The 26,393-nt window shown below is 47.1% G+C and overlaps 1 protein-coding gene across 5 annotated transcripts in view; it reads left to right on the top strand.

Annotated features, from left to right (window-relative positions):
- The window catches only part of LOC120065325 (neurofascin-like), a 101,892-nt gene that overhangs the window by 23,613 nt on the left and 51,886 nt on the right, over nucleotides 1-26,393 (top strand). For all 5 annotated transcript variants that reach the window (XM_039016227.1, XM_039016230.1, XM_039016228.1 and 2 more), the window contains exons 2-7: nucleotides 2,154-2,313; nucleotides 5,378-5,395; nucleotides 15,229-15,334; nucleotides 19,556-19,752; nucleotides 20,680-20,802; nucleotides 22,233-22,403. In XM_039016227.1, coding sequence (XP_038872155.1) covers nucleotides 2,220-2,313; nucleotides 5,378-5,395; nucleotides 15,229-15,334; nucleotides 19,556-19,752; nucleotides 20,680-20,802; nucleotides 22,233-22,403 — 709 coding nt within the window. In that variant the 5' untranslated portion in view covers nucleotides 2,154-2,219. The remainder of the gene's footprint in view (nucleotides 1-2,153; nucleotides 2,314-5,377; nucleotides 5,396-15,228; nucleotides 15,335-19,555; nucleotides 19,753-20,679; nucleotides 20,803-22,232; nucleotides 22,404-26,393) is intronic.

Genomic DNA, 26,393 nt, shown 5'->3' on the forward strand with positions numbered 1-26,393 from the left:
GAGTTTGCCAAAAAGCACCTAAACACTCTCAGAACATGAGAAACAAGATTCTCTAGCAAAGTTCAGCAAAGTTCAGAGATCCTTGATGAAATCCTGCTCCAGAGCATTCAGGACCTCACTCTGGGGCAATGGTTCACCTTCCAACAGAACAACGACCCTAAGCACACAGTCAAGACAATGCAGGAGTGGCTTCGGGACAAGTCTCTGAATGTCCTTTAGTGGCCCAGCCAGAGCCTGGACTTGAACCCGATTAAACGTCTCTGGAGAGACCTGAAAATAGCTGTGCGGAGACACTCCCCATCCAACCTGACAGAGCTTGAGAGGTTCCGCAGAGAAGAATGGGAGAAACTCCCCAAATACAGGTGTGCCAAGTTTGTAGCGTCATACCCAAGAAGACTCGAGGCTGTAATCGCTGCTAAAGGTGCTTCAACAAAGTATTGAGTAAAGGGTCTGAAAATGTATGTAAATGTGATATTTACATAAGTTATATTGCAAAAAAGTATATATAATGTTTTTGTTTTGTCAGTATGGGATATTGTGTGTAGATTGATGAGTGAAAAAATGATAAGGGCGTAATGTAGAATAAGGCCGTAACGTAGCAAAATGTGATAAAAGTGAAGGGGTCTGAATACTTTCCGAATGCACTGAACCTTTGATGTAGGAGATGCAACAAAGCAATACATTGATGCGCAATGTTTTTGGTATTTTGCCATGGATTTACTTTGTTGAAGTGGAGGTGAATGTTGAATGGTCAGCGTCTTCAGCTGCTGTGTGATTGAGTTTGGTTCTTTACACACGTCTGGCTCTTTATCTCAGTCTGCAGCACTGGTTAAAGGTCTGGGTTTGGATAGCCTCTGCTGAGTCCCCAACAACCGGATGTTCAAGTTTTCAGGGAAAGTGGAAAAAGAGATACTTTTGAGGAGATGGGAAACTCATTTGGAATCGTATTACCTCCCATTGTGTATGTTGCCTATGCATCGTCAATTGGCCACAATTCTGGGACAAAGAGAGCTCTCCTTCAAGGAGGGAATGGGATTCAATTGGGCGCTAGCTCAAAAACCCAACATTACAAATATTTTCCGAGATGTGAGATAATGAACTTGTTCTCTGTAATATCATAATATCAAAGGCTTTGCAATTGTGAAATAACGTACTTTTGAGGAAAATAGGCACGTTTCTGAACTCATACCCTGACTTTGAGAAGGGACCACATGATGCAGCATAACAATGTGAACACGATTGGTCGACCGTCTGCTGGGTGGAGCGTTATATGTTCCTCCATTCATTGACCAATGGGATTTTTATCTCCGCTTGTCTCTAATATCTCTGTTAACAAGGTGACACGCCATCTTAAATCCATTTACTGTATTACTTGAACAGTGCACCTCTCCCAAACTTTTGTATGTCAGTGATCTAGTTTCAAACTTTTGTGTGTCAGTGATTTAGCTTCAGGTGTTTATTTTACACCTGCTACGTACGTTGTTTGACGTTTTAGTCCTTTAGCAAACACTCTTATCCAGAGTGACTTACAGTAGTGAGTGCATACATTTTCATCCTTTTTTATACTGGTCCCCCACAGGAATTGAATCCACAACCCTGGCATTGTAAGCACAATGCCCTACCAACTGAGCTACACGGGACCAACTGGGCTATGTTAGGCAGGATGTATGGAGCTAGTAGGCTGGGTGTATGGGGTCAGTAGGCTGTGTGTATGGAGTTAGTAGACTAGTTGTATGGATTTAGGAGGCAGGGTGTATGGGGTCAGTAGGCAGGGTGTATGGGGTTATTAGACTGGATGTATGGAGTTAGTAAGCAGGGTGTATGGGGTTAGTAGGCTGGGATGGTACCCTGGTCTGAGCTCTGGTACTCTGGGTTTGGAGGTATTGTGGTCTGGGGGAATGGAGGAATGGGGATCTGAAGGTCTGGGGTAATTAGGAGATGGAGGGAGAGGAGTAGTCCTGGGCCTGGGGGCTGGGGTTCTGATACTGGTTTGGGGTAATGGGGGAGTGGATGACTGGAGGAGAGATGGAACTGTTCTGTGTGATGTCTTCATTGTCTCTGGGTAGCTCTCTCTGGGGAGTAAGGGCCTCAGCTGCTGATGTAGGTCAGCCACACACATTGAAAACACATCTCTCTCTCTGTCTCTCTGATAGGTCAGAGCCGTATCAGGAGCCAACCAGGAGTTGTGACAGGAGAGGAGAGCCAATCAGAGGAGAGAGATGTTGGTGCAGGGCGGGCCTTGGGTCCTGTCTGTCATGTCGTTGCTCCTGCTGCTGTGGCAAGAAGTGTCTGCTATCAAGGTTCCTCTTGATCGTAAGTCCATCAATCAAATAGCGAACACATGAAATCAGTCATAACATTGTTTTATAATATATATTTTATCGTAAACCTTTTGTTCTCATACAATTTAGATACCGGTGACCCACCCAATGGTTTTGGAATTGAAGGGCAGTGAACAAAAACTGAACATAACAGAGTTTCATGCCACATCCCTTACTAACCTATTGGTGTTTACTGTGACAAATGGACTTTCAGGAAAAAAAGCATATGAAGTGATTTATATATACATGTACAGTGTATACTCTATGTAAAACACAACACAGTTATCCTGCAGATCCAGCTTCATGTAAAGTGATATCTCTTAACAATAGAACTGAGCTCACATACACTCTCTGACCATCCCCTATCCCGCACGTACGCACGCACGCACACTTACACGCACGCACACATAGACACACACACACACTTACACTCACACACTCGCACATATTGATGTGTTACCCAGTGAATCTGTTCAGTCCATCCATATGATCTAAAGATATTTCTGCATGGTTTAACTATAGTCGAGTGGTTATTCTACCAACTGAACTATGAATTATGGCATGCTAATTCAATATGAATTTAATGTATATGTTTTCATCCAACACAGAACTGAAGCCAATTTAGCAGTAACCGATATTCAAATCTACAGTTGAACCATAGAACTCTGCACATTAACATTTGATGAGCATATAGAGTAGGTTGTTCCACAATACTGTGCAATCAAATGTGACAGTTTCTCACGTATGGCTGACTACGGTGGCTCTATCTTCTCATAACCATTCACCTCTGACTACCCATCATTGATTTCAAATCAAATCAACATTTCAAATCAAATCAACATTTCTAATCAAATCAAATTTTGTTGGTCACATACACATGGTTAGCAGATGTTAATGCGATTGTAGCGAAATGTTTGTGCTTCTAGTTCCAACAGTGCAGTAATATCCAACAAATAATCTAACAATTCCCAACAACTACCTAACACACACAAATCTAAAGGGGTGAATGAGAATATGTACATATAAATATATGGATGAGCGATGGCTGAGCGGCATAGGCAAGGTGCAGTAGATGGTATAAAATACAGTATATACATATGATATGAGTAATGTAAGATATGTAAACATTATTAAAGGGGCATTATTTAGAGTGGCATTGTTTAAAGTGACTAGTGATCCATTTATTAAAGTGTCCAGTGATCGGGTCTCAATGTGGGCAGCAGCCTCTCTGAGTTAATGATTGCTGTTTAGCAGTCTGATGGCCTTGAGATAGAAGCTGTTTCTCAATCTCTTTGATGCACCTGTACTGACCTCGCCTTCTGGATGATAGCAGTGTGAACAGGCAGTGGCTCGGGTGGTTGTAGTCCTTGATGATCTTATTGGCTTTCCTGTGACATCGGGTGCTGTAGGTGTCATGGAGGGCAGGTAGTTTGCCCCCGGTGATGCGTTGGGCAGACCGCACCACCCTCTGGAGAGCCTTGCGGTTGTGGGCAGTACAGTTGCCGTACCACCTCATCGACCCTCTACAGCACCCTCAATGTCTCTTTATACTCCACAACCTTTCACCGCTGGCCTCAGAAAGCTCTATTAATTAGTGTCAGACAGAGGACTCACACACACACGCACATGTGCACACACACACAACAGGGAGAGAGAGGGGAACAGAGAGAGAGAAGACCCCCCACAGAGTAAAATGCATAATACCCTCATAACCTTCTGACATCTCCCAAACATATGGAGAGGGAGGGAGGGAGGGAGGGAGGGAGGGAGGGAGGGAGGGAGGGAGGGAAAATCAGCCCTGGTCATTGAGAGACCACAGGGAGGTTATCCCAAATCTTCTGGTGCTCCCAGTTCATTTAATGCTATAACTGAGAGGACTGAATGGGAGCATGGGCTGTCTATAGGACTGGATGTATCTAATGTGAGGTGATGACAGACGGATTTATCTCTGTTCTCATTCCCCTTCCCTCCCCCAACCCTCTGTCTCCCAGCTTCCAGTGGTGACCTCTATTGATGATGATTGTCATGTCCTTGTTAGCCTATTATGTTCTTTCTCTCAACCCTCCCCTTTCCCTCCAGCATGGGCATGGCTATATGGCATAATGAATATCATTCTGAGTAAATAAAACAACTGTGGGGGTTGGGTGTTTCACCTGTCTATAGGCAGCTGTTCCCCCATAGCCTTGGACACACACACACACACACACACACACACACACACACACACACACACACACACACACACACACACACACACACACACACACACACACACACACACACACACACACACACACACACACACACACACACACACACACACACACACACACACACAGACTGTAGTACATATAAAGACAGAAAGTCCTGAGAGGAATGGCTCTTGTCATTCAGACACACAGCATTGGACCACTACTGTATGTCAATTACAGTATGTCAGTCATGGCCATTTACAGGGTAGCTAAAGAGTGCCATGAAGACAATATGAAATATATTATAAATGTATAAATGTAAATTTACTGTTTTGTGATAGATTATTTATGCAGTGGAATATAATTAAATATATGTGTATATTATTTTCATCTGTACTGTTCTTGAAAATCACTAACTTGCTGATTCTAGCAGATGAAAATCATATAATCTCTCTGTCCCTCTCTCCGCTGCTCCCTCCTTTAAAATCAACCTTTTCCCGATGTGGAATCATCAACAGGTAAGTTTACATCTCATTGTTTCAGCTTAATTGTTTCAGGACATATTCACAGTCATTGTAGTCAATAAACGTATTATGCTACTCTAGTAACAAAATGTACTTTACTTACAAAACATGGATATAACAGTATCATAAATATTGTTTTGTAGAATAACATTTTATGACATGCCTACTCCATAACAATAGAACTGTAACTACAGTATGTGACTAACATTGTTTAACGCTATAGACATGCTCTAGCTATAGAGCTGTGTTACAATGAGCACTCTAATATCACTATCAACACCTGCAACATCTCTCTCTCTCTCTGCCCTCCTCTCTCACTCACCCTCTTTGGGACTAACAGAAAAGATCCAGCAGGATTGTAAGTATTCTTTATTAACACAGTAACATTTTGTATTGTGTCTACTGTGTCTATTTTCTGTTGTGTCTGTTGTCTTCACTCTTAGAAAAAAATGTTTTTTCAAAGGGAAGCGGAAGAACCCTTATTGGTTCTAGAGAGCACTTTTTCTTCTTAGAGTGTATTGAGTCTGCTGTAATACTCAGTACTGTTTCTACATTGTCTCTATGGGGGATGAAAATACCAATTTGAACCCACATTTACAGCAGTAAATTATATAATGGTGTACTTGCAGTAGTACTAGGAGCTAGGGCTGTTGCGGTGACTGTATTGCCGCCACACCGGCATGATGGCAGTCAAAAACCACATGACCGTTTAGTCATGGTAATTAGGCTTCTCCAAGCTCTGATGCTGCTGATGGTCATTAGTAGCTTACCAAACTTGCTAACTGCCTGGAACTCAGCACTCTAGAAGCACTCAGCACTCTGACATCAAATGTAATTTTATTGTGGACACATGGTTAGCAGATGTTAATGTGAGTGTACTTGTGCTTCTAGTTCCGACAGTGCAGTAATATCTAACAAGTAATCTAACAATTCCCAACAACTACCTAATACACACAAATCTAAAGGGGGTGAATGAGAATATGTACATATAAATATATGGATGAGCGATGGCCGAGCGGCATAGGCAAGGTGCAGTAGATGGTATAAAATACAGTATATACATATGATATGAGTAATGTAAGATATGTAAACATTATTAAAGTGGCATTATGTCACAGTTGCGTGTATAAGTGGCAGGGAAGTCAGGCGCAGGAGAGTCAAATAGAGTGTAGAATGGAGTTTTTTTAATTATAGTCCCAGTAATCTGCTCCATAACACTCATAGGAAAAACATAAAACAAATATGGGTACGATGACCCGTCGCACACCTATACACAATAAACACAACACTTGACAAATAACCATCTCTGACAAAGACATGAGGGGAAACAGAGGGTTAAATACACAATAGGTAATGGATGGGATTGAAAACAGGTGTGTGGGAAGACAAGACAAAACCAATGGAAAATGAAAAATGGATCGATGATGGCTAGAAGACCGGTGACGTCGACCGCCGAACACCGCCCGAACAAGGAGAGGCAACGACTTCGGCAGAAGTCGTGACATTACCCCCCCCCTGACGCGCGGCTCCAGCAGCGCGTCGACACCGGCCTCGGGGACGACCCGGAGGGCGAGGTGCAGGGCGATCCGGATGGAGGCGGTGGAATTCTTTTAACATGGAAGGATCTAAAACGTCCTCCACCGGAACCCAGCATCTCTCCTCCGGACCGTACCCCTCCCAGTCCACGAGGTACTGAAGGCCCCTCGCCCGACGTCTCGAATCCAAAATGGATCGAACAGAATACGCCGGGACCCCCTCGATGTCTAGAGGAGGTGGAGGAACTTCACGCACTTCAGCCTCCTGGAGCGGGCCAGCCACCACCGGCCTGAGGAGAGACACATGGAACGAGGGGTTAATACGGTAATTAGTGGGCAGTTGTAACCTATAACATACCTCGTTCACTCTCCTCAGGACTTTAAACGGCCCCACAAACCGCGGACCCAGCTTCCGGCAGAGCAGGCGGAGGGGCAGGTTTCGGGTCGAGAGCCAGACCCTGTCCCCTGGTGCGAACACCGGGGCCTCACTGCGGCGACGGTCTGCGCCAATTTTCTGGCGCCTTATGGCACGCTGAAGGTGGACGTGGGCTGCCTCCCAGGTTTCCTCAGCGTGCTGAAACCAATTGTCCACCGCAGGAGCCTCGGTCTGACTCTGATGCCAAGGAGCCAGAACCGGCTGATACCCTAATACACATTGAAAAGGAGTAAGGTTAGTGGAGGAGTGACGTAGCGAGTTCTGGTCCATCTCTGCCCAGGGCACGAACTTCGCCCACTCCCCCGGCCGGTCCTGGCAATAGGACCGCAGAAACCTGCCCACATCCTGGTTAACTCTCTCCACCTGCCCATTACTCTCGGGGTGAAAACCTGAGGTAAGACTAACCGAGATCCCCAGACGTTCCATGAACGCCTTCCAGACCCTTGATGTGAACTGGGGACCCCGATCAGACACTATATCCTCAGGCACCCCGTAGTGCCGGAAAACGTGTGTAAACAGGGCCTCTGCAGTTTGTAAGGCCGTAGGGAGACCGGGCAAAGGGAGGAGACGACAGGACTTCGAAAACCGATCCACAACGACCAAGATCGTGGTGTAACCCTGTGAAGGTGGAAGATCAGTCAAAAAATCCACCGACAGGTGCGACCACGGCCGTTGAGGAACAGGTAAAGGTTGAAGCTTACCTCTAGGCAGGTGTCTAGGAGCCTTGCACTGGGCGCACACCGAGCAGGAGGAAACATAAATCCTCACGTCCTTAGCTAAAGTGGGCCACCAGTACCTCCCATCAAGACAGCGCATCGTCCGACCTATCCCAGGATGACCAGAGGAGGGTGACGTGTGAGCCCAATAGATCAATCGGTCGCGGACAGCAGACGGAACGTACAGACGACCAGCTGGACACTCAGGAGGAGAGGACTCTGCACGTGACGCCCGCTCAATGTCCGCGTCCAGCTCCCACACTACTGGCGCCACCAAACACGAAGCTGGGAGTATGGGAGTGGGATCCATGGACCGCTCCTCTGTGTCATACAGCCGAGACAATGCGTCTGCCTTGACGTTCTGGGAGCCTGGTCTGTAAGTAAGAGTAAACACAAAACGAGTGAAAAACATGGCCCACCTTGCCTGGCAAGGATTCATTCTCTTCGCCTGCCGGATGTACTCCAGATTGCGGTGGTCAGTCCAGATGAGAAAAGGGTGTTTAGCCCCCTCAAGCCAGTGCCTCCACACCTTCAAGGCTTCTACGACAGCTAACAGCTCTCGGTCCCCCACATCATAGTTTCGCTCCGCCGGGCTGAGCTTCTTCGAAAAGAAAGCACAGGGGCGAAGCTTCAGTGGCACACCCGAACGCTGAGAGAGCACTGCTCCTATCCCAGCTTCGGATGCGTCCACCTCTACCATGAATGGCAAAGAGGGATCCGGATGAGCCAACACAGGCGTCGAGGTAAACAGAGTCTTCAGGTGTCCAAAAGCCCTGTTCGCCTCAGCCGACCACTGCAAGCGCACCGGGCCCCCCTTTAGCAGTGAGGTAATGGGAGCCGCAACCTGACCAAAACCCCGGATAAATCTCCGGTAGTAATTGGCAAACCCCAAAAAGCGCTGCACCTCCTTTACCGTGGTTGGAGTCGGCCAATTACGCACGGCTGTAATGCGGTCGCTCTCCATTTCCACTCCTGAAGTGGAAATCCGATGCCCTAGGAAGGAGATGGATTGTTGGAAGAACAAGCATTTCTCAGCCTTGACATATAGATCATGCTCCAACAGGCGACCAAGCACCCTGCGCACCAGGGACACATGCTCGGCGCGTGTAGCGGAGTATATCAGAATATCATCTATATACACCACTACACCCTGCCCGTGCAGGTCCCTGAAGATCTCATCTACAAATGATTGGAAGACTGATGGAGCATTCATCAACCCATATGGCATGACCAGGTACTCATAATGACCTGAGGTGGTGCTAAATGCCGTCTTCCACTCATCACCCTTCCGAATACGCACCAGATTATACGCACTCCTGAGATCCAATTTTGTGAAGAAGCGTGCCCCGCGCATTGACTCCATAACTGTATTTATCAGAGGTAGCGGGTAACTATATTTCACCGTGATTTTATTGAGACCTCGATAATCAATGCACGAGCGTAAACCGCCATCCTTCTTCTTCACAAAAAAAAAACTCGAAGAGGCGGGTGAAATGGATGGCTGAATGAACCCCTGACGCAGGGATTCAGAGATATATGTATCCATAGCCACCGTCTCCGCTTGCGACAGGGGATACACGTGACTCCTGGGATATGCAGCGTCTACCAGGAGATCTATCGCACAATCCCCCTGTCGATGGGGTGGTAATTGAGTCGCCTTCTTTTTACAGAAGGCGAGAGCCAAATCGGCATATTCTGGAGGAATGTGCACGGTGGAGACCTTGTCTGGACTTTCCACCGTAGTAGCACCAACGGAAACCCCTAAACACCTACCTGAGCACTCTCGCGACCACCCCTTGAGAGCCCTCTGTGGCCAAGAAACAGTGGGGTTATGACACGCTAACCAGGGTAGACCTAGCACCACAGAATACGCAGGGGAATCAATAAGAAAAAGACTAATCTTCTCCTTGTGACCCTCCTGCGTTATCATATACAACGGTGCGGTGACCTCCCTGATAAAACCTGACCCTAATGGTCGACTATCTAAGGCATGAATAGGGAAAGGCATATCCACAGACACAATAGGGATCCCTAAACTATGAGCTACATTTTTATTAATGAAATTTCCAGCCGCGCCTGAATCTACTAGCGCCTTATACTGGGAATGCAGGGAAAAATCCGGAAAAGTGACAGAGACAAACATAAGTGCAACAGAGGGCTCTGGATGAGAATGGTGCCTACTCACCTGGGGTGATGCCAGAGTGCCCTGCCTGCCTTCTCTATTCCCAGAGGAACCAACCCGGCACCGACCAGCAGTGTGATCTCTGCGACCATAGATGGTGCTCGAGCGGGAACCCCCTCCGGTCTCCCGGCGCACCGTCCCTCCCAATTCCATTGGTTCGGGAGAGAGGGTGCGGGAGGATGGAACAACCAGACCCCGATCTAGACGTCCACGAGTAGCCAGCATGTTGTCCAGCCTGATGGACATGTCCACCAGCTGGTCGAAGTTGAGGGTGGTGTCTCTACAGGCCAGCTCCCGACGGACGTCCTCGCGTAGGCTACAACGATAATGGTCGATCAGGGCCCTGTCGCTCCATCCAGCGCCGGCAGCCAAGGTCCTAAACTCCAAAGCAAACTCCTGGGCACTCCTCGTCTCCTGCCTCAGATGATAGAGGCGCTCACCCGCCGTTTTTCCTTCGGGAGGATGGTCGAATACTCTCCTGAAATAAAGGGTGAACTCCTCAAAATGGTCCAACGCCGCATTCTCCTCTCTACACACAGCGCTGGCCCACTCCCGTGCTTTCCCGGTGAGGCATGAGACGAGGGCGGAACTCTTCTCCCGGTCGGATGGTACTGGGGAGACCGTGGCCAGATATAAGTTCAGTTTAAGGAGGAAACCCTGGCAGCCGGCAGTATCTCCGTTGTAACCCGTGGGTAGGGGTAAACGGATTTTGTTAGGTTCAGGTGGGGAAAACGCGTTAACGGTAAATCCCAGTTGTGGCAGTGGAGGCGCTGGAGAAACTCCCTGTCTCTCCCAGCGATCCATATTCTGGACAATGCGATCCATGACGGCGCTCAAACAGTCAATCTCCTTCGCTTGTTCCATAACGCGCTTTTCCACCTCCATGGGCGTCGTGTCCTCTCCTGCTGACTTCATATATAATGGTCAGAGATTCTGTCACAGTTGCGTGTATAAGTGGCAGGGAAGTCAGGCGCAGGAGAGTCAAATAGAGTGTAGAATGGAGTTTTTTAATTATAGTCCCAGTAATCTGCTCCATAACACTCATAGGAAAAACATAAAACAAATATGGGTACGATGACCCGTCGCACACCTATACACAATAAACACAACACTTGACAAATAACAATCTCTGACAAAGACATGAGGGGAAACAGAGGGTTAAATACACAATAGGTAATGGATGGGATTGAAAACAGGTGTGTGGGAAGACAAGACAAAACCAATGGAAAATGAAAAATGGATCGATGATGGCTAGAAGACCGGTGACGTCGACCGCCGAACACCGCCCGAACAAGGAGAGGCAACGACTTCGGCAGAAGTCGTGACACATTATTTAGAGAGGCATTGTTTAAAGTGACTAGTGATCTATTTACTAGCCACTTTAAATGTAAATGTACTCAAATCTAATGAAACACTTCATGTGAGTCCATGAGCTGATGTTGTACAACATCTCTATAGGCTATGCAATTGCATGAGAAAACAGAGGGGATCCCATCAGATTTCTATAGGCTAGGCCTACTATATTTATTTCTCAACTTTCCTAATATTAAGCACATTGCTTTTATTTACAACAGGAGTAAAGCCCACCTGGCTGGCATGAAAATGAACCACGGGAAAAATCATCCTCCATTCGCTATTTAAGTGCATAGATGACATGTATATTTTCCAGCTTCCCCTGTTTGGAGACAGGTGCATGATAATAGTGTGATGGGGGACAATATTAGCCTACGATGCCCAGCAAACAGCGCATGCTTCTTTTCTGTCGGCGACTTTTTCAAATCATAGTCATGTAGCCTGGCCTATATGTTTTGATAAGGTTTGTATCACAACTAAAGTGGCCAAATAACTTCGTAAAATGAAGCACATTAATCTGCTTCACAACGGGTGTAGAGCCTAACTGGCATACATACGCAGCACGTGAGTTTCAAATTTGGGAAGATCATTTTCACCATAAAAATGCACCTTAATAATAAAAGCATTACATGCATAATCACATTTGTGGTCACTTTTGAGAATGGTGTTTTCCTGCTAATGGAACATACACACTTATAGCCTGCTGCCGTGTGCACATTGCTGTGTTTATAATGTGAAGAAATTTCCTAATAGTTAATTAACATTTTAAGCTAAACGTTCTGATCTGTTGCGTCAGCCATATTGCTTAAAAACGTTTTTCTGATGCTAGTGGTTGTATTAATTTGGGATCTATTGCATCCCACAACTGTCCCAGACTATGTCTGGAATATTTATTTATCGTACAGAATATAATAGGTCAACTTTTGTACTATGGGGGATAGTAGATTGACATAGACTAGTGTTTTTGCTGTTCATTAGGCCTAGTCATCTTGTTGGCTGACGAAAAGTAAATGTGGACAGTTCTTCCAATATCTTCAATACGCACCTCAGAATTGGATAAGGACGCGTTGCGCATCCTTATCAGCCCAAGGGCACAAAGGCCACTGGCCGCAAAAGGCATGGATTTTTTTAGGAGGCATTACGGCCACACAAAGGTGATGCCACCGGGAAAATCGAGGCAGTATCAAGTGCTTGTCAAATAGTGAATGAGAGACTGATGAAGTGTTTACAGCCTGCGCAAAAACATGCTTTTCATGCAGCTTTTTTCAAATCCTCATTAGTCTCATCATGCAGCCTTACAATGTATTAAAAATCAAAACATATAGCCCAACGTTTGTAGAACAACTAAAGTTACATTAATAACTCTAAATGAAGCATATAGGAGGACCTCTTTCTTTGTTAACAGCTCAACATAGAATAGCTGCGTGTGCGTGCACACTCCCTCCAATCTCCCTCCAAAAAATATCCTTTCTATTTTATTCAGATATGTTCAATTGTATTCTTCATACTATAAAATAATATAAAATAATGACATGGAATTCTAAGCAAATCATGTCTGCTAAATGAACTAGTGTAACCCACAGCCATATGGAATAGCCAGATCAGGGCCTAACACAAGGACAACTCAGAGTATGCTATTCTGTTCTTCTGAAATAGACTACATTTTCTTCATATCATGTTTCTTTAGACCTGTCTAAAATAAATAATGGATTTATTGTGAAGGTGTAGGCTATATAACATGGATTTATTAGACTTTTTAAAATGTAGATGTTCCAAAAAGGTCTGCATCAGTGGCTTGTAGGCTGTGTGTGGAAGCCAGGAGATGCTAAATGTATTTATGTTAATTAACGGTCAATTACCGTGAGACCAGCAGTTATTTGCTTGACAATCACCGGTTGACAAAATTTCATGACTGCCACAGCCCTACTAGGAGCAGGTTTTATTTTCCATTCCGAAGCAACTTACATTAATTAGCTCTGTGTTTGTATGGTTGCCATAGAAACACAAATGGATGGCTGTTACCTATTGTTTACAGTAGTGCATAAGAACAGTTGGGTAACCGGCGGCATCCTCAAACTGAGGACAAACAGAGAATAGTAATGGGCGATGGAATTCCCTCTTTCTCTCTAACGGAAAGCTTTCTATCTTGGCAAGGGGACTTCCATCAGATTTGGGCTATTCCCTTAAAAACTGTGGTTACTCTTGAGAAGATTTATGACACACTAACACACACACCCCTTGTTCCTCTCTCCCATGTTGGTACATCATGGCAAGGAAGTATCTCTTTCAACTGGGGCTATTTTGTATAATGGGAGGGGAGGCAAGCAATTTTCTTTGAGGCTGGGCTTGATAGTGTGTAGTGTCAGTGTACAGATTTAGGATATCAATTTGAGCCAGTTTGCTACAGCGGGAAAATAATCCTGCAGCAACAGTAATGTGAATTATTATGTGGATTAAAATTAATGGACATTTTTGTAGTGGTTGATACATTTTCCAAAAGGGAAAATCAAGTATAACATTTCAAAGTGAAAATTACTAACTTCAGAAGCTTTTTTAAACCTAAAATACACTACAAATATTAAAAATTCCTGCATTTCAGGAAAGTTCTCCTGCATCAAGGTGATCAAATTAATATCTTACACCTGTATCAGTGTATCATTATATAGGCAGTAGGAAGTACAGTAGAAAGACACGGTTATCATAACAACAGGAAGAAAGAAACAGACTGTCCAGCTTGTCATCGGGAAAGTTCTAAGTTATCTTAAAGGCTGGGCATTACAGTTGAGCCTGGTTCTGATAGATGAGGCTGGGTCTGATAGTTGAGGCTGGGTCTGATAGATGAGCCTGGATCTGATAGACAAGGCTTGGTCTAATAGATTAGCCTGGGTCTGATAAATAAGGCTCGGTCTGACAGACGAGGCTGGGTCTGACAGACGAGACTGGGTCTGACAGTCGAGGCTGAGTCTGACAGACGAGGATGGGTCTGACAGAAGAGTCTGGGTCTGACAGAAGAGTCTGGGTCTGACAGAAGAGTCTGGGTCTGACAGTCGAGACTGGGTCTGGGTCTGACAGTCAAGGCTGAGTCTGACAGACGAGGATGGGTCTGACAGAAGAGTCTGGGTCTGACAGAAGAGTCTGGGTCTGACAGACGAGTCTGGGTCTGACAGTCGAGTCTGGGCCTGATAGACGAGGCTGGGTCTGACAGTCGAGTCTGGGCCTGATAGACGAGGCTGGGTCTGACAGTCGAGGCTGGGTCTGACAGTCGAGGCTGGGTCTGGTAGATGTGTGGTGACAGTACAGAGCGGAATGAGTCCCTGGTGCTCAGTGATCTAGAAGTGGACCAGGGCAGAGAAATAGTGGGGAATCATCTGGCTTAAGTGGGCAATTAAATAAGAGTGAGCACAGCTGTGTTAAGGCCAGAGGGAGGGGAGAATACACAGTATCAACACCATAACCCAATCCTCTCCTCCTCACTTCACTTCTCCTGGATATGGCTGGTGTGTGTGTGTGTGTGTGTGTGTGTGTGTGTGTGTGTGTGTGTGTGTGTGTGTGTGTGTGTGTGTGTGTGTGTGTGTGTGTGTGTGTGTGTGTGTGTGTGTGTGTGTGTGTGCGCACGCTGGGAGGTTGTGTGATTTCTGGTGATTGGCTGAAAGCAGTGATATATCAGACGTATACATGTACCACGGGTATGACAAAAAAATACTTTTACTGTTCTAATTACGTTGGTAACCAGTATATAATAGCAATAACCCATCTCGGGGGTTTGTGGTATATGGCCAATATACCACGGCTAATGGCTGTATCCAGGCTCTCCGCATTGCATTGTGCATATGTTGGCCATATACCACACCTCCTCGGACATTATTGCTGAATCTTGCTCTCTCTATCTCCTTTTCTTTCTCTCTCTGTTTGCATTCTTTCTCTCCTTTGTCTCTCTCTTTCTCTTTCTCTTTCTCTCTCTTTCTCCAGTGAAGCAGCCTCCCACCATAATGAAACAGTCATTGAAGGACTACATTGTTGATCCCAGAGATAACATCATCATTGAATGTGAGGCCAAGGGGAACCCCGTGCCAAGGTGAGTTACACACAAATACCCATCCCTCTCTCTGTCCTTCCCTCATCTATCGCCTCCATCCTCCACTCAGCTTGTCATCCCTAATTTCTCACACCCTCTCACCCACTTTCTTTCTCTCTCTCTCTCTCTCCCTGATAAAAATGAGAGAGAGAGAGAGAGAGAGGAGAGAGAGAGAGAGAGAGAGAGAGAGAGAGAGAGAGAGAGAGAGAGAGAGAGAGAGAGAGAGAGAGAGAGAGAGAGAGAGAGAGAGAGAGAGAGAGAGAGAAGGTGAGAGGGTGTGAGAAATTAGAGTTAGAATTAGAGACTATTGTCTTTTTGTTTGTGATTGTTTTGTTCTCTCTTCATCCTGCATACTTTCCGACGCCGTTGTTCTATCCCTCCCTTTAACCCCACTGAAGCTGGGTCTCCACTTGTTATCCCTCCCTTTAACCCCACTGAAGCTGGGTCTCCACTTGTTATCCCTCCCTTTAACCCCACTGAAGCTGGGTCTCCACTTGTTATCCCTCCCTTTAACCCCACTGAAGCTGGGTCTCCACTTGTTATCCCTCCCTTTAACCCCACTGAAGCTGGGTCTCCACTTGTTATCCCTCCCTTTAACCCCACTGAAACTGGGTCTCCACTTGTTATCCCTCCCTTTAACCCCACTGAAGCTGGGTCTCCACTTGTTATCCCTCTCTCATTATTTTTCTCTCATATTTACTCTCCAGCTCCCTCCTTTTTCCTTGTTTCTCTTCAGTCCTATCTCCCTGTTGTCTCCCTCTTTAACTGCCCCTTTTCTACTGTCACCCTGCCTTGTCACTTTGCTCTCTCTGTCTTCCTCTGACTGGGTGTGAGAGGGTGTCCCTCCCTATCCCTCCCTTTAACCCCACTGAAGCTGGGTCTCCACTTGTTATCCCTCCCTTTAACCCCACTGAAGCTGGGTCTCCACTTGTTATCCCTCCCTTTAACCCCACTGAAGCTGGGTCTCCACTTGTTATCCCTCCCTTTAACCCCACTGAAGCTGGGTCTCCACTTGTTATCCCTCTCTCATTATTTTTCTCTCATATTTACTCTCCAGCTCCCTCCTTTTTTTCTTGTTTCTCTTCAGTCCTATCTCCCTGTTGTCTCCCTCTTTAACTGCCCCTTTTCTACTGTCACCCTGCCTTGTCACTTTGCTCTCTCTGTCTTCCTCTGACTGGGTGTGAGAGGGTGTCCCTCCCTATCCCTCCCTTTAACCCCACTGAAGCTGGGTCTCCACTTGTTATCCCTCTCTCATTATTTTTCTCTCATATTTACTCTCCAGCTCCCTCCTTTTTTTCTTGTTTCTCTTCAGTCCTATCTCCCTGTTGTCTCCCTCTTTAACTGCCCCTTTTCTACTGTCACCCTGCCTTGTCACTTTGCTCTCTCTGTCTTCCTCTGACTGACTGTGACAGTTATACAGTGTGGCAGTCATTATTGTGAGCATGAATAGGCCAGCTCAGCACTGCTCTGCCATCCTGCACCCCATTTCACCCCCCTACCCTCCACCTGGACACCATTCCAATCCCTACCTGAACCTTGTCAGCACCCCACCAAACCGCTACCCCATACTCATTGGCACACTTTGCCCTAACCCCCTAAATCCACCACCACTTCTATTCCTCGCTTCCAAACCATCCAGCCACCCCATGACAGCTACCAGCCACCCCATGACAGCCATCCAGCCACCCCATGACAGCCTCCAGCCACCCCATGACAGCATCCAGCCACCCCATGACAGCCTCCAGCCACCCCATGACAGCTACCAGCCACACCCTTGACATCCACCCAGCCACCATCCACCCAATAACAGCCACCCCATGACAGCCATCCAGCCACCCCATGACAGCCATCCAGCCACCCCATGACAGCCATCCAGCCACCCATGACATCTACCCAGCCACCATCCACCCAATAACAGCTACCCCATGACAGCCATCTAGCCACACCCTTGACAGCCATCCAGCCACCCCATGACAGCCATCCAGCCACCCATGACATCCACCCAGCCACCATCCACCCAATAACAGCTACCCCATGACAGCCATCTAGCCACACCCTTGACAGCCATCCAGCCACCCCATGACAGCCATCCAGCCACCCATGACATCCACCCAGCCACCATCCACCCAATAACAGCCACCCCATGACAGCCACCAGCCACCCCATGACAGCCACCAGCCACCCCATGACAGCCACCAGCCACCCCATGACAGCCATCCAGCCACCCCATGACAGCCACCAGCCACCCCATGACAGCCACCAGCCACCCCATGACAGCCATCCAGCCACCCATGACATCTACCCAGCCACCATCCACCCAATAACAGCTACCCCATGACAGCCATCTAGCCACACCCTTGACAGCCATCCAGCCACCCCATGACAGCCATCCAGCCACCCATGACATCCACCCAGCCACCATCCACCCAATAACAGCTACCCCATGACAGCCATCTAGCCACACCCTTGACAGCCATCCAGCCACCCCATGACAGCCATCCAGCCACCCATGACATCCACCCAGCCACCATCCACCCAATAACAGCCACCCCATGACAGCCACCAGCCACCCCATGACAGCCACCAGCCACCCCATGACAGCCACCAGCCACCCCATGACAGCCATCCAGCCACCCCATGACAGCCACCAGCCACCCCATGACAGCCACCAGCCACCCCATGACAGCCATCCAGCCACCCCATGACAGCCATCCAGCCACCCCATGACAGCCATCCAGCCGCCCCATGATAGCCATCCAGCCGCCCCATGACAGCCATCCAGCCACCTCATGACAGCCACCCCATGACAGCCATCCAGCCACCACATGACAGCCATCCAGCCACCACATGATAGCCACCAGCCACCCCATGACAGCCACCAGCCACCCCATGACAGCCACCAGCCACCCCATGACAGCCATCCAGCCACCACATGACAGCCACCAGCCACCCCATGACAGCCACCAGCCACCCCATGACAGCCATCCAGCCACCCCATGACAGCCATCCAGCCACCCCATGACAGCCATCCAGCCACCCCATGACAGCCATCCAGCCACCACATGACAGCCATCCAGCCGCCCCATGATAGCCACCTCATGACATCCACCCCATGACAGCCAGCCAGCTCTCCTGACATTACAACATGATCCCACTGAACCCACATGATACCCCGCCCCCTCCTTCTTCCACCTGGGGAAAGGGGATACCTAGTCAGTTGCACTGAATGCTTTCAACTGAAATGTCTCTTCTGCATTTAACTCAACCACTCTGAATCTGAGAGGTGCTGTCTTAATTGGTGTCCACATCATCAACACCTGGGGAGCAGTTGGTGGTTAACCACCTTGCCAGCTTGGGGATTCGAATTAGCGACCTTTCGTTTGGTGGCCCAACTCCCGTCCTCTCTCCACATCCCCCTTCTCTCTCCCTCACTCATTCAAAGAGGGATCATTCACTCATTCAGTCCCAAACAGTCCTGTTGGCTTCCATACAACCTCATATAGAGTGTAAGCCATTGTCCTGCTGTAGCTCTGGTCCTACGGCCTTGGTTCTATAGTCTGCCACAGACAGAGCTATGGGACTGGGCTCTCCTCTGCTGTCTTCTCTCCTCCCTTCCTCTTCTGCCCTCCCCCTCCCCTCCTCTCCACTCTTCTCCTCTCCACTAATCTCCTCTTTTATCCTGTCCTCCCCCTCCTCTCCTCTCCACTCTTCACCTCTCCTCTCCCCTAATCTCCTCTTCAGTCTTTTCCTCTACTATACAGTTTATGTAAATATGACAGTAAGCATGCTCTATAATCCCCTTCCAAAATAGCAGCCCTAGCAGTTATGCAACCACATGCTGTAATTATTGGTTAACCAATCAAAAGAGCTGAAAAAAACAAAAACATTTTGTGTAGTTGCACGGACACAGATGAAGCCTTTTCTCCTGGCCGTAAAAGCATTTCTAATTGGAGAATCTTCTCAAACAGTGCTTTTTATTTCAGGAGTGCTTTGGCTTAATCTGGGTCCTATTGAAGTCGCTCAAAACTCCTTGGTGGTTGAGAAGATCAAGCATTATTCAGTTATGTCGTCAACCAGACTAGGGAGAATTGTTGATGAAGGATGTTGAGATTTCTGACATCACTGACTAATCCTGTTTAACCCTACTATAGATATACCTATGGTATCTCTACGGTTCTGACCCTGTTCTGTTGTGTTCTGTTTGTTTCCATGGTGACTCAGGTTCTCATGGCGACGGAACGGGAAGTTCTTCAACGTGGGGAAGGATCCACGGGTGACGATGCGGAAGCGCTCGGGAACGCTGGAGATTAGCTTCCGGAGCGGAGGGAGGCCAGAGGACTATGAGGGGGAATACCAGTGTTTTGCTTCTAACGACTTTGGAACGGCACTGACCAACAAGATCCTACTACGAGTGTCCAGTGAGGAGTCTGTTAATACACATCCACGCACACACACACACACACACACACACACACACACACACACACACACACACACACACACACACACACACACACACACACACACACACACACACACACACACACACACACACACACACACACACACACACACGTAGACATAGACACAAAAAATCAGGAGGCTATATTCTGAAATGTTATAAAGTGAATATGACTTGTAATAAGTATCTCATACACAGGAGGTTGGGGAGGATGGGCTCGTGTGTCACGTTCCTGACCTGTTTTCTGTTATTTTGTATGTGTTAGTCGGTCAGGGCGTGAGTTTGGGTGGGCAGTCTATGTTATGTGTTTCTATGTTGGTTAATGGGTGACCTGATATGGTTCTCAATTAGAGGCAGGTGGTTTTCATTTCCTCTGATTGAGAGCCATATTAAGGTAGGTGTTTTCACATTGTTTGTTGTGGGTGGTTGTCTCCTGTGTCTGTGTTTGTCGCGCCACACGGGACTGTCTCGGTTTGTTTGTACGTTCGTTCTTTTGTGTAGTCTGTTTTTCCTGTTCGTGCGTTCTTCGTTACATGTAAGTTCTTACGTTCAGGTCAGTCTACATTCGTTTTGTTATTTTGTTTAGTATCAAGTATAGTTCGTTTTTTGTCTTGTTTAAATAAATCATGTCAAGTTACAACGCTGCGTTTTGGTCGAATCCCTGCTCCTCCTCTTCGGTTGAAGAGGAGGAGGAATTCCGTTACATCGTGGTAATGACTGGAGCGGAATCAGTGGAATGGTATCAAATACATCAAACACATGGTTCCCAGGTGTTCGATGCCATTCCATTTACTCCGTTCCAGACATTATTATGAACCATCTCCCCTCAGCAGCCTCCTGTGATCTCATGTCATCTAAATATCTCTCTCCCTCCCTCTGTCAGAGTCCCCTTTGTGGCCTAAGGAGGTGTTGGAGCCAGTGGTAGTGGGTGAGGGTTCTTCCCTGGTCTTAGCCTGTAACCCTCCTCCAGGCCTGCCCCCTCCACACACCTTCTGGATGAACAGCGGTGAGTCTAGCTCTCTCTCTGTCTCTCTCTATGTCTGTCTGTCCCCCTCTCCCTCTGTGTCCTTCTGTCCCTCTTTATCCCAGTTGTTTGTCCTCTTAGGTGACCTCTCAGCTCTTCTGTCACTTGCTATTTAATGCTATTGCTTTCTTTTCTCTCTCTCTCGCTCTCTCTCTCCCCTCTCTCTCTCCCGCTCTCTCTCCCCTCTCTCTCTCTCTTCTGTCTAGAAATGTTTCAAACCTCTCACTCTCAAGATATCCTCACTTTCTTTCTCTCTCGCTCGATCACTCGTTCACTCTCTCTCCCTCCTTTCTCTTTCTATCTCTCTATCCTCTTCTCTAGTGGTGTGTGTTACTGCTGACCCACTGTAATTCTCTGTGTGTGTGTGTGTAATTATCTGACTGCTGGGTAAAGAGCTGAGAGGCCAGAACCCAAGAGCAGGCAGAAGCCATTTTAAGAGCCCAGACTGAAGTAGTCCTTCACGGCTAATGGTGTCGCTATACTCTCTGGACTGTACTCCACTACTCTCACTTCACTAAATCTTTATTAGCCAAGCTAATTATAACCATGGGGCCACTATGAACATAATACATACAGTAGATAATAGCAATCATAGCATTATGGCACATTGCCCAGTCACAGTTACACACCACCACTACATTTGACCACCGACTGGGGGATGATTGGACCACGCCACCGTCAAGACAACCAGATTGGCCCTGTCACTCGTCTTGGTTATAGTGTGTGTGATCATCTGTCGGGAGCATCTGTGTGTGTTAGGAGTTAACATTAACACAGAGCCCCAGAGTGACAAGTCCCAGTCCCAGTGCTACATCATCACAGAGGATGACAACACTAGAGCTGACCTAGCTGGCACCATGGATATAGAATCCTAGATTGGATATATTGTCTATGGCTGGCCCCACTGGCTACCACTGTGTGTCCTACCACTGCTGGTACTCAATTACACGTTACATACACTCAGCTCAGGTCCAGTCTAGTTAGGAGTTTAAGCCAATGAGACCAGACTACAGTTAGAGTTTAAAGGGTAACGTCTATTTGAGCTTTATCTATGTGGTTGGGACTGACTGTTTTTCAAGTCACATGAGATGTAGGCTACTCCGCTTGGCCAGTCTAGTGGATGCCTCTGAAATTAGATAATGTTATGGTCCATTATGAAGCATACAGTCTAAATGATTTAGGATCTTTCTCACTCACTCCCTTCTCACTCACTCCCTTCATTCTCACCCATATTTACCTCTCTCTCTCCCTCTCTTTCCTCCCCCATCCTTACCTTACTCTCTGATCTCTCCCTCCTTCCTCTCTCTCTACTGCCTCCCTTCTCTTTCTCTCTCTCTCTCTCCCTCTCTCCTTTCCCTCACTCCAATCCTCCCTCTTTCCCTCCCTCCCTCCGTCCTTCTCTCCCTCCACAGCCATGATGTCTATAACCCAAGATAGTCGTGTGTCCATGGGTCTGAATGGAGATCTGTATTTCTCTAATGTTCTGGCTAAAGACTCCCACACAGACTACAGCTGCAACGCCCGCTTCCTCTTCACACACACCATCCAGCAGAAGAACCCCTTCACACTCAAAGTGCAGACCAGTAAGTAGGCTACACACACACACACATACACACAGATGCGCGCACACACACACACACACACACACACACACACACACACACACACACACACACACACACACACACACACACACACACACACACACACACACACACACACACACACACACGTATCCCTACACCCACCAAAAGTCTTTGAATGTAGTCATGTTCTATTGCTGTGTATGTATAGGATCATCTATTGTATGGTCAACCTGTGTGCCTCACATGAAATATGAGATGTCTCCCTCTAGTGGTGGCCTAGGCCATGACATGTACAGGATGTTATTTTACCAGGACTTTCTCCTTTGTTCCTCAGTGTGTGCTGTTGTGGCTGTGTTCGCTCCTCCAGCTCTGCCACAATTGTTCCTGACAGAGGATTTCTCCACAGTGCCCATCTGTCTGTAAGAAATTGACATTTCTCTTTTTCTGACACAGGGGAGAAAGCTGCTCAGTGCTCATTTCTGACGCAAGGGAGAAGCTGCTCAGTGCTCAGTGCTCATTTCTGACACAGGGGAGAAGCTGCTCAGTGCTCATTTCTGACGCAGGGGAGAAGCTGCTCAGTGCTCATTTCTGACGCAGGGGAGAAGCTGCTCAGTGCTCATTTCTGACGCAAGGGAGAAGCTGCTCAGTGCTCATTTCTGACACAGGGGAGAAAGCTGCCCAGTGCTCATTTCTGACGCATGGGGAGAAGCTGCTCGGTGCTCAGTGCTCATTTCTGACGCAGGGGAGAAGCTGCTCAGTGCTCATTTCTGACGCAGGGGAGAAGCTGCTCAGTGCTCATTTCTGACGCAGGGGAGAAGCTGCTCGGTGCTCAGTGCTCATTTCTGACGCAGGGGAGAAGCTGCTCAGTGCTCATTTCTGACGCAGGGGAGAAGCTGCTCAGTGCTCATTTCTGACGCAGGGGAGAAGCTGCCCAGTGCTCATTTCTGACGTAGGGGAGAAGCTGCTCAGTGCTCAGTGCTCATTTCTGACACAGGGGAGAAAGCTGCCCAGTGCTCATTTCTGACGCAGGGGAGAAGCTGCCCAGTGCTCATTTCTGACGTAGGGGAGAAGCTGCTCAGTGCTCATTTCTGACGCAGGGGAGAAGCTGCTCGGTGCTCAGTGCTCATTTCTGACGCAGGGGAGAAGGTGCTCAGTGCTCATTTCTGACGCGGGGAGAAGCTGCTCAGTGCTCATTTCTGACACAGGGGAGAAAGCTGCTCAGTGCTCATTTCTGACGCAGGGGAGAAGCTGCTCAGTGCTCAGTGCTCATTTCTGACGCAGGGGAGAAGCTGCTCAGTGCTCAGTGCTCATTTCTGACGCAGGGGAGAAGCTGCTCAGTGCTCATTTCTGACGCGGGGAGAAGCTGCTCAGTGCTCATTTCTGACACAGGGGAGAAGCTGCTCAGTGCTCATTTCTGACGCAGGGGAGAAGCTGCTCAGTGCTCAGTGCTCATTTCTGACGCAGGGGAGAAGCTGCTCAGTGCTCATTTCTGATGCAGGGGAGAAGCTGCTCAGTGCTCAGTGCTCATTTCTGACGCGGGGAGAAGCTGCTCAGTGCTCATCCATTCTTACAGCGCTCTTGGAACTGGAAATCAACCCCTCTGTAAAACATGTGTTGAAATTGCATTTTATTTACATTTTGTGCATGTGAATGTGTATGTACAGGAGTGTCTCTGTGCATGTGTTTTCATCCTTACAGCCCTGTGTGTGTGTGTGTGTGTGTGTGTGTGTGTGTGTGTGTGTGTGTGTGTGTGTGTGTGTGTGTGTGTGTGTGTGTGTGTGTGCGCACGCTGGGAGGTTGTGTGATATCTGGTGATTGGCTGAAAGCAGTGATATATCAGACGTATACATGTAGTGATATATCAGACGTATTCTGCACACACACACACACACACACACACACACACACACACACACACACACACACACACACACACACACCCTGTATCTAATTAATTGCCCATCACTTGGAGGATTGGACAGAGTAAAGCTTCTCCTCTCCTCCTGTGTATCATAAAGCCCTTAACCCAAGCCCATTCCACAGTCAGCCCATAGCCAGAGAGGGAACCAGTGGCATATGTTCTTACTGCCCTGGCCCTGGGGAGTAGGCCTGGGAGTGATGGCATGTGAGGGGACTCTCATAGGGACAGAATGGGGACAGCCCCCAACTAACCCCCTATGGGAAGGTTGTGTAAGAGATAGGCTGAGTAAACAGGGATTATCCTAAATTATGCAAATAAGAGCATTTGTGTTGATGATTCATTGTTCATTCATTCATTATTATAAGCATGCAGATGCAAATGTACACACATGCGTGTTCACACACGGAGAGCGAGCATAGGAGATGGATAGAGCTGCACCACCTGTCATAATGAGTATCTGTTACACACATGCGTGTGCACACGTGGTAGTAAGCTTGTCACTGGGGGGCCAGGCCTAGTTTTCTTCTCGGGTCTCAGTGCACCATGGGATGCTATCGATCAAGCATGGCTATTGGCTACACTTTGCCATGGCTGCGCGTTGCCATGGCTATAATGTCACCATAGCTACTTGTCACGGTGATGGCGTGCATACAAGTAACAGCCAAAATGAAGGTAACACCAACATAAAGTGTCTCAATAGGGCGTTGGGCCACACTGTTAAAATAGAAAGTCTCAAAACACCATGATTGTGTAATGAAACCATGAAAAGTAGTTCACTTAAGCTGAGCTCTTGTGTTTGGTGGGTGTTTGACTGTAAACCCAATGTAAGTGTTTTAATACTCAGAATGTGTTTTAAAACAGAAATGAAGTACTCTGAAACACCCAAAGTGATTCTTCAACCTGAAAATGTGTGTTTTTAAGATAGTGTTGTGAAAACACTTTTTGAGGTTTCAGTGCATGTAAAAGCAGCATCACACGACACACAAACTGTGTTTTTCATACAGTCAATGGTTTAGAAATGCAAATGGATAATAGCCTAAATATTGATCGATGATAAGTCCCTATGCATTTTTGTTGTTGAATTCCACCTTTATTTATTTCAATGCTTTAGACAGATTAGAAACCGGAGGGGCAGTAAAATTGAATTTTACCCACTCAACCATACAGCCACACTGTAAAAAATCATTCTGGGGTGAATTAAAATTGACAAAAAAAACAACTAACATATATTTAATAAAAATGTATGAATAGAAGTGGTGCAGAGCCAGTGGTCTAGCGATAACACTAACTAGTTCCATCTTAGACAGGTCACCCCTCTCCCCACCAAAGCCCGGGGTTCAATTACCCGCTCCAACCCTACAATCTGTTTCTTCCACCAATCTGTGTCTCCTCTGTCATTTCATAACTGTCTCCATAAAGTGTCAAAATACCACAAACATATCTTTAAAACTTTTAAATACCCTTAAAATACCTTTATGTTAATTTAATGTAAGAATACATCTAACTGAATTTGTTGCTCAAAATGAATGTGTCTTTCATGAGGATAACCAAAAAGAGAATTAATTGAGTGATTGAACTCATTGGTTTTATCTCACCTTGCATTTACTTTATTTAACTACCGTAGGCAGGTCAGTTAAGAACAAATTCTTATTTACAATGGCAGCCTACACCAGCCAAACCCAGACAACTGTGCGCCACCCTATGGGACTCCCAATCACAGACAGTTATGATCAAGCCTGGATTTGAACCAGGGTGTCTGTAGTGACACCTCCAGCACTGAGATGCAGTGCCTTAGACCGCTGCACCACTCGAGAGCCCTTTCTTGCATTTCTTATCTTGCCACATGACTTTGTTTATGGAGGATTGTGGGTAAATCAAATTGTTTAGACTGTATGATTCTTTCATACAATCTTGTATGCATGTTTGAAGAAAGACAGGTATATTTCCATATTAGTACTAAGCTAGATGTCCCATGAGGTGTAATGAATCCTGATGAATTGACGTTCAATGAGGACAGTATCCATTCCCACACATGTTCATCAATGGAAGAGGCAAGTGCAGAATCC

Source organism: Salvelinus namaycush, chromosome 20 (genome assembly GCF_016432855.1).
Source record: "Salvelinus namaycush isolate Seneca chromosome 20, SaNama_1.0, whole genome shotgun sequence".
NCBI classification, from domain to species: Eukaryota; Metazoa; Chordata; class Actinopteri; order Salmoniformes; family Salmonidae; genus Salvelinus; species Salvelinus namaycush.